Genomic DNA, 9,626 nt, shown 5'->3' with positions numbered 1-9,626 from the left:
AATTAATATCATGAATGAATTATAAATTATATTAAAAAATTTAATATGATATTTAAAAATTTTTAGTATAATATTTAAATTATAAATTTAATAATTAATATAATATTTACTTTTAATAATGATAATAAATAACTGATAAATAATTTTTTAAATATCACATTGATTAATAAATTTATAATTTAACTAATATACTAAAATTTTTAAAATTTAAATAATATAGTAAATATTTTATTATAATTTAAGAGTTATACGATTCTTCAAACTCGGTTTTTGCCCAACCGTGTGAATGAAGAAATTAAATAACGCCCAGTCGAGCCTAATACGGATACCGCCCCACGCTCTCCTTCTTTATATTTATCTTATATTTATTATATTTTTATCATTTAGCCATATTAAAACGGAAACCCTCCAAAATTTCAAAGCCCCGAAATCCAAATAATTAAAAAAAAGTCCGCCAACTTATCCACACGACTCAGCACCACCGTCTCACGAGCTATGGACGATTCCATAACTATCGACGGCTCCAATCAGGACTTGGCACTCTCCAAGTCGGAGTTCCTGAGTCGGCAAGAGGTTCTTCGTCGGCGGTCGCGGCGGGTGAAGCAGTTGGGGAGGCTCTATAAAGATCACTACTGGAATCTAATGGAGGAGCTAAAAAGAAAGCACAAGGAGTACTATTGGGTGTACGGAAAGAGCCCATTCAAAGAAGACGAAAAGAACAGCACGGAAGAGAACGATGGAAAGAAGTTAGGGTTAGGGTTGCAGTTGAAGTGTCAGATTTCAGATTGTAAAGAGAAAGCGATGGCGTTGACGAGGTTTTGCCTTAAGCATATTTTAAAAGATTCAAATCAGATACTTTATCGTGGCTGTAATTTTCCTATCAAGAGGTTTGTTCTTCTCTTTCTATAATTTTAACGATTTCTTTTCTTTTCTTAAGTATGATTTCTTTGTAGGTTGAATTAGGGTTTAATCTTTAATTTATTTATGAATTAGGATTTTTTGTCGATCTTGGAAAAATAATTATGCACTTGGATTTACGGGCTTTGGCAATTTAACTTAATAAAGAATGAGTCTTCTATAAGATTTTGATCCCCTGCAATGATTTATGGAGTCTTGGGGACGAACTTTAAGAATATCAACACTAAATTCAGACTTTTTTTATCTTTTGGTTACTTGTGGGACAACACCTTCATACTAACAAATATAAGCGAGTTTTCTGTAATTTGAGTATATGCTATTTTTTCAACCCCAATTTTATGGATGGAAAAATTTGCTTGGTTAGACTGTTCACAAGTTTAGTTATGCTTGGTATGTTGAATTAATGAAGGTATTTTTCACGTTCTCTAGTTAAATTTGACTTAAAATGGAATTTAAATGCCATTGGAACTATGTTGCCATTGCAAGCATGTTGTGTATTCTAATAGAAGAAGTCTTTATGGTTGATATGATTGGTATTAAGGGAGAATGCCATTAATTAATTATAAGGTCACATTTATGATGCATTTAGTACACAAGATTATTATAGGATAGGATAAGATGATATTATGAATAGGATTAGATTAAATAATGTCATCCTATCTTTTAATTGATATATGCAAAGACTAGGATAAGATAATTAATTTATTAGTCAAAATTATCCTTCTTCAAAGTTTATACAATTTAAATTATTGATATAATTTTTAAGGGTATAATAGATATGTATGTTCAATCCCATGGATTAAAAATAATCCTCTCCACTTTGAGAGGATTGAATCATCCTATACCAAGAGGATGATTAATCTTGCTTATGATCTTATTTCTTTAGATACAAACTAAATATCATATAAAATAATTAGCATTGTATCTTATCAACCATCCTATGCACCAAACATGACCTTAGTGTACAAGATTGTGTATAAGATAGGATAAAGGGTTTAAGATAATATTGATGGGTAAATTGTCCTCGATTCATAAACCTGTGCCCCAAAGACAGTTTACAAGAAAGAAATAATCTATAGAAAAATGTGAAGTGGTAGTTGGTGGAATACAGTATTAAAGAGAGTTTGGCTTTGTTTGCCACAATTCCAGTTCTACACCAGCGAGCCATCTTTTAAAAACATTCCAGAAATTTGGATTACTCTTAAACTCTGTTGTGGATGTGAGAACTAATCCTTTCTGTTACTTTCATAGTCTCAACATTCGACTGCACTGATTTTAGTGTCCTTTGATGTTATTTCAGTCATTTAGGGTAATATTTGATTAAATTGTAAAAATTGATAAAATTTGGTGCTTGGGTCTATTGGGATGTAATAATCACATGCTTGGCATGGGATTTTACATTTTTAATTTATTTAGTAGAATAGGTTAAATCATGTATGGAATTTTTGGACCCTGGCACATGTTGGCTAGACCATATTTATATAAAGTTCTGTGATGTTTGCACCTGGAATTAATACTTGGGTGTCAATATTTTTTTATCACCTATGTAAATGACTAAACTAGGCTATTGGTGGGATCTGTGTTGCTTTCTCCATTTTAAACATTTGGTATGTGCATGCTAGCGGACACATTCAGGTACATAATTTTAGGTATTGTCTTATAGGTGCCAATGGTTATCGTACCTCTTCTCCCCTACGATAGTAATTGCATCATTTGTCATTAGCTTTATTTCTTGTGTAGGTTGTTATATTGGATAACCATGTTCTCCTATGTCAGTTCCTGTGCTCTATATTTGGGTTTGTGTTTCTTGTATTTGGATAGAGTACTTGTTTACAACTTTTTTGCATGTGGTGTATGTGTTCCAAAGGTTGACTTGTATAATATGTTGCTTATAGTAAATTTTACAAACTATATCTTCTGTGTATTCAGTGGGCAGATATGCAATAAACCAGTGCTAAGATCCATTACTCCTCCTCATTGCCCTGTTCATGCTCAAGCGGCTGAAAAATATCTTACACGAGCATTGAAAAGGGCAGGCCTCAATGTCACTTCACCAAATAAGCTTGCTCCCAAGTTGCACGTTGTTGTTGCTGAGTATGTTCACCAGATTCAAAATAAAAGAAGAGCTGCACAACAAAAAGCTATGCCCAAAATCAAGATTGAGAAAACTAGTGAAAGCTGAATATTTTTCTGCAAAAACATGTTAAGCCAACAGAATTAGGTAGTCTATTGCTGCTGGTGGTGCTTACATATTTCAGTCTGGGTCTAGTAGTGTATCCAATTGAGTGGAGTTAGAGTAAGATACTGTGCAACACTGGATTTGTGCATTGGAGATGATTATTTCTGCATATGATGTGAAGGTAGCTTTTCGCTGCTGCTCTCTTTTTCTATTTTTGTTGCATTTTGATGATAAGTTCATTTATGTGCTTTGGTCCTGAAAAAATGCCTTATTCCTTATACTTGGCAAATAAAGAACTCAAACTATTACCAAATGTTTTCCTGTGTATTTCCCATGTACTAGAATTTCACTCATTTATTTGGAATTTCACACTGTTGGTCTATATGTGTGTCAAAAACTTTCATTTGGGGCCTAATTATGGAATGACAGAATCTGTGGCTTGCATTTTACTTGTATTTGCTTTTACTGGTTAAATATGATATATGCTTTAGTTCTCCTAGGCTTTGTTTGGCATTGCTTTTTCTGTTGAAAACTGTGGTCTAGTTAAAAAGTGTCATTTGAAATTTGTAGCGAATAAGTGATGTTTGAAACTTGCAATGTTTGGCATTGCTGTGAGAAGGCGTTGTTGTGAGATCAAATGTCAAAACGGGACATAATATTGTAAATTTGTGGAAAAACATAATAAGTATATAAAAGTATTTTCTAGCTGAAGACCACTTCTCAAATTTTTGGTTTGAAAAGCACCTTTCAACCTTAAAAGCCAAAATTTTTCCAACTTGAAGAATGTTTGGCATTGACATTATTTTTAAAAGCACTTCCAACCTTTATGCCATGCTCACCCTTAGAGTGGTGACTCAATGCAAAAACTACTAAAGAACATGATGGCTTTGATATCATCCACTAAGATCTTACTTTTTGCAGGCTGTGAATGGATTATGATCCCGTTTTTCTTTAACTTGAGATAAAGTTCTTGCAATCTCTGTATGGCACTTGCTAAGTTGTCCATTTTTATCATTGATCATATTGTGTCTCATATTCTCAAACATTCCAACTATTTCAGGTTTTCTCGTAACACCAATCAAGATGGTTAGCTAAGTTAAATGGTGGTGTTTTTGGTGTATTTGGTTAAAGCTGACATATAAATTAGGCAAGACATGTAAGGGTGCAGCAGGTTCCTGTTCAACTTTCGCACCATGATACCTATATGTTTTGATATCTTTGCCGTGGAATTTTATATGTTTCTAGAATATAACTTCCCTTTTGTTTGAATATTGTTTCTTATGTTGGTACGTTTTCACTTTTGTTCCTCTAATGAAGTGGGAAAATTATACCCCCTCTCGAATATTTTTTGGCCACGTTTGACTTGGCACTGTTTAAGAAAAAAGTTTTCACTTTATTACATTTTATATTAAAAGTTTTTAGAATATTGGTGTCCAGTTGCTTTTAATGTCAAAAGACAAAAGAGCAGCCATGGAATACTAATATAAAATACGGAAAAAGTACAAGTACTATTTGTTCAAAAAAAGGAAGAGGATTATATTTTGAGACAACCCAAAAGGACAAATGGACAAAGAAAGTTGAAGAGGAGGAAGTGCTAACCTAAGAGAGTGGTACATACATTCTGAAATTACATTATTGGTTACATGTCAAATTTTGTTTTTGTTTTGGGAGACATTTGCATGCCTTTGAGATAAGCATGTATGAACTGAGCTTGAGTAAGCATATCCCGGAATCCTAACAATAAGTTTAGGGAAATAAATATTCAAGGATGAGAGTTATGATGGTGAAGAATGTTAGTTGTAAAAGGTTTCTAATTTACTTAAGTTATAATGCTTTCAAAGTATAAATAAAAATCTGTGCTTGTCATGTTAATTTGGCTGTAGAATGTTAAGTGTGTTGGAAAATATTTGGTGGCAGGAATAACTGATTTAGATGGCATTGCAGTGTAATATTATCAATACCTGGTATTACATATGCAGACCTTGTATGTAGACACAAGTATATGATTTTGATTTTGATAGACATAAGAATATAATTTATTTCATATCCCTTGTACAATCTAGAGTGTGTCTTGAGTTATGTACAAGTAATAATATACTAAGTAAAATACTTGCTATAAAAATTGATATGTGGGCTTATGATAAACCTTAAAATTGTTTAGAAGTTATCTCTGCTAATGATAAACTCTATGACTGAGTTTGGTATCACAAGTCAAGTACATCAACTTGGTGAATTGACAAAAAAATATCAAATCACAAAATGACAAATATGTATTAATAAGGCCATCTTAGTTATTTATTTTTCCTTGAAAGTAGGATTAGGATCCATATTCTTAAACCATTTCTGTTCCTACATTTTCTCTAGTCTAGAAAGCTGTAGTTTTCCAACTTTCTTTAATCTTTTTCATTTTAAGATAACTATACATTCTTTTCCTTTTTTCTGTGGCCCTCTTAATATTTATTTAAATAATCAAATTATTTTTCTATTTCACCTACATTGTGGATGTGCGTAGAACTAGTTCTTTACTCAATATATATACATTTACATGCATTGAAAACTTATTTATGGTGAGAAACAATCATTTCTCCAACAGCGACTGTGTTTTTAGGTTATAAAGCAATTAAGCCAATAGCGATTAATGTCTTTTGGACCTCAAGGTTCAACTTTAATTCAAGTTCATAAAATGTGGTAAGGAATATTATATGATGGCCAAATATGTTCACATATCAGTCTCCAAATTCCTCAACATGAAAGCTTGCATGACATTTCTGTGTCAAGCATGATAACTTGTTTTAGTGCTAAGAATCAAGATATATGTAGAAGCATAAAAGACATCCAACTATTTCTGATTGGTTATTCAGAATTATTAGACGGTCATTCAGAATTATTAGAGCTATAGTTCTTTCCTGAAACAAAATTTACTTCTTATAGGATAATAGTCATACATGTGTAAAGCAAAGTCCAAGCTATCTGCTTACAGAGCCTGTTCTGCTCCTAAACTGAAAGTCAAAATAGAAGTGTGTAGAAGATATTTTGCTCCCCACTTCCCCTTTTCTTTTCCTTCTTTCACACTATGTTTGGTAGAGAGGAAGGAGAATGGAGGAAAGGGAAAAAGGTGAGAAAAGGAAAAAGGAAGGAGGAAGTAAATTTATTTTTACTTCATTGTGCTTGCTATGCAGGATGGAAAATAGAGAGAAAGAAAGATGGTAGGGGCAAAGTGAAAATAAAATTGTTAATTTAAATTGAATGATTATTTTTTCTTTCCCACATTTGGAGTGATTGGATTTGGAGGGAAGGGAAATGTGCAACTCTACTCATTTTCCTTCTTTCTTCCTATTTTCCTCCTATCAAACGAAGGAAAGAATGGAAAGAAATTAGTTTTTCCTTTCACCCTTTTTTGTTCCTTCGTCTTGCCCTCCTGCCCTCCTACCAAACATTGTAAATGTTGTGCACAAGTGAAAAAGAGAAGGATTTTGATTCCTTGGTAGAATATTCATAGTATGCTGTGATTGAACAGTAAAAGGTTCCAAATTTTCTGTGATGTGAAGTTTGTAGTTGTTTCTTTTTAATTATCGTTATATAATTATTTATTTTATTTCATTTCTTTTTCATGTTAAATCCACTATCAATTATTTGTTACTGGAGTTAAAGAAATTTCTTGGCATAATTTCATCATTTAACCAAAAGGCTCTTGGAAATCCATTGTACCTTGTGCATGAAGTCTTCAAGACAACGTCTTCTGATTTATCAGTCAGTGATTCCTTATGAAAGGAATCCTGTTCGTGTTCCTCACCACTAACCAAAAGGTTTTTGATAACATCCCTTGTATTTATTCCATGCATCGCACAGATTTGTATAACAGTATAAGAATGTGGGTCTTACACATTGTTTTTATTCAATGCCCAAAATGAATAGTGAGGATTGCAGGTTGCAACAGAAATTCTGTGCTTAGTTGTAGGATTATGTTCCAGACAGTATATGGTGAAGTGACCTTTTGGCATATTTGTCTTGATCAACATCAAGGTGGATTTGATTGTTTATATAGGAACTTGGGTTGGTATTTTGGTGAATGGAAAGTAGATTGCACATTATACTCACTCTGCATCATTTTCTTTTATAGGATTATTTCATCATTGAATGTTCCTTTATGGTGTTTTAGATGCATAAACTAATGTGTTGTAGTAGGAATGGTTGGTTAGAAGCATGTTTGAGCTAGACTCAGTTGAACTACATGATTGAAGGTTTATTGACTTTTGTTGTGCATGATATTCATATTTTATCATTGTGGCTCCATGATTTTTTTCTCATGGTGTCCACTAATAATATATATAAAAAATTGTCGATGGATTTACTAAATTTGTGGGTGGAAAGGGTGTTTGGGGGAAAATTTTAAGGGTGTTCAGGAGAAAATTTTTCTTCAAAAATTTTTATATTTAAATATTTTGGGGTGTCCACCGACACCGTACTGCAAAACATGGATTCACCTCCACATTTTACACCTCATGGATGGTATCTTTGGAGGATAGTAATGCAGGTGAGATAAGGTTTACTTTGTTTGTTGTAGGTTATTCTTCATGTTATCAGATATGAGGTTGGTGGAGACATCTGAAGTGCAGATTCAGTTGTAAAAGCAAGGGGCAAGGGTGATGTGAGTTTTTGCATATAATTTGGTATGAGCACCGAGTAGATGCATAAAAAATTATATTAGTAGAAATAAAAGATGATTACATTGATAGATTGAACATTGAAAGATTAGGTCAAAACTATTTTGATTTTTTAATATTTGGGTGACCATGATGCATTGTTAGACGCTGGTCATGATGCATTGTTAGACGCCACTCATGATGCATTGTTAGATTTTGCTCATGATCTATGAATATGTTGGTCATATTTGACAATTTGAGATTATATTCATCGTCAACATATTGGAAGCTTAATGGGTCACACACATAAGGTGACATTGCCTAATTTAATTAGAAATATTCAATTAAGTAGGACTTGATTGATAGAAGCAAAAAACATGGATGGTAAAATTGAAGTCTATAGGGGATTGAATTGTAAAAGGTGTAAAAGTTACGTCTTTTTGTGTTAGGGCTAAAATTGAGTGGGATTATAAATACCCCTTTTATGCTCTTGGCTGAACATACTAGACATGCTAGAGGTCACTAGGCAATTGAGAATTGTAAGTTTGTGACACAAAAGAGGGCTAGCAGTAAAACTAGGGTTTTTCTTCAGGTTTGGTTACACCTTATCTTTCAATGAAGAAAAATTGTTTTCGGCCTCCTTAAGTAGGTTTTGGCAAGAGTTGTTGTGTGATCACCATTGAAATCAAACACTAGTTAGCTTAGTTCTTGATCTCCTTTGGTTTCAAACACAACCAAGGGTTGTTTGCTCATGATTATGAGATCTTTGAGTTCTGGTATAATTCAAATAAGATGTGTGCGTAGTAATATTTTAAATTACAAGCATAAATAAAGGTATGGTGCTTATGGTATACTCTACTATGATTGTTTGTTTCATTTCCGTTGTGTTCTTTGATACATGTGATGTATGTTATAGTTAATTGTTATCTGTTTGATGTCATATTTTTTGGAGGATAAAAATGCAGGAGAGACATATTTTGTCTTGTTTATTGTAGGTTATTCTTCATGTGAACAGATGATGAGGTTGGTGGAGACATCTTAAATGCAGATTCAGTTGTAAAAGCAACGGGGCAATGGTGATATGAGTTTTTGCATATAATTTGATATAAGCACCGAGTAGAGGCATACAAAATTATACCAAAAGATGATTACTGGGCCGACTGTTGGTAATGCTATTTTAAAAATTGGTTAATCTTTAAGTTTTCTTAGTTAATTAGTGTCAACGATTGATTGAACTTTATCTACAATTGATGAATAGTTGAAATTCATAAACTTTTTGTTTTATATTAACATACTTTTTAATGGCAATGCTATGCATTTCAGAGGAAGAAATTAAAATACAATGAAAATACTGACCTGGCATGGCACTTCAAAGGAAATTTAGTTAGACTGTGATCAAATTGGATTAATTTTTATTTTTTATTTTTGAATATGATGATTTTAAATATGATATAATAACATGATATGAAAAAAAGTATAAAAATTATACGGTTTAAAATGTTAGCAACAAATTTTATATGAATTTAGTTAAAATTAAAAAAATATAATATTTGATATGCCGATGCAAATTTTAATATTGTAATTTGCATGTTCTATTTATGTTAAACATAAAATGGATAGATATAGATTCAAATTTATATGAATTATTATTATTATTTTTAAATAGCAGCGGGTTAATGTGAGTGAAGTAAACAACTTTTTTGATGGATCGAAAAGCAAAAGATAAAAGAAGGAAAAGTTTGTAACATTGTAATGGTGTGCTACCCACAGGCACGGTCCGGATCGGTGGTCGTAAAGTCGGGTCATCGACGACCAATGTAGGGCTGGTCTTAACAATTTTGGAAGGTGGATCCATCCATTCTTTCAATTATTTTGAAGACCAACTA

At 32.4% G+C, this 9,626-nt stretch overlaps 1 protein-coding gene across 12 annotated transcripts; it reads left to right on the top strand.

Annotated features, from left to right (window-relative positions):
* The first annotated feature begins 375 nt into the window (after positions 1-375).
* LOC111296035 (uncharacterized) lies at positions 376-9,048 on the top strand. Of its 12 annotated transcripts, none has more exons than XR_016325853.1 (5): positions 376-887; positions 2,848-3,278; positions 4,158-4,253; positions 7,662-7,745; positions 8,756-9,048. XR_016325853.1 is itself a non-coding variant. In XM_089740528.1 (2 exons), exons 1-2 carry the CDS (start codon positions 496-498, stop codon positions 3,098-3,100), a joined length of 645 nt encoding a protein of 214 aa, XP_089596654.1. In that variant the 5' UTR covers positions 376-495; the 3' UTR covers positions 3,101-3,479. The 12 variants fall into 12 exon arrangements, 1 of the variants encoding a protein (XP_089596654.1); XR_016325850.1 differs by having other exon boundaries at positions 8,736-9,048; XR_016325852.1 differs by having other exon boundaries at positions 7,662-7,767.
* Positions 9,049-9,626: the final 578 nt, after the last annotated feature.

The sequence above is a fragment of the Durio zibethinus genome, chromosome 12, assembly GCF_047325235.1.
Source record: "Durio zibethinus cultivar Kanyao isolate XHJ-2024 chromosome 12, ASM4732523v1, whole genome shotgun sequence".
Lineage (NCBI taxonomy): Eukaryota > Viridiplantae > Streptophyta > Magnoliopsida > Malvales > Malvaceae > Durio > Durio zibethinus.
This window is presented reverse-complemented; position numbering and strand designations above follow the sequence as displayed.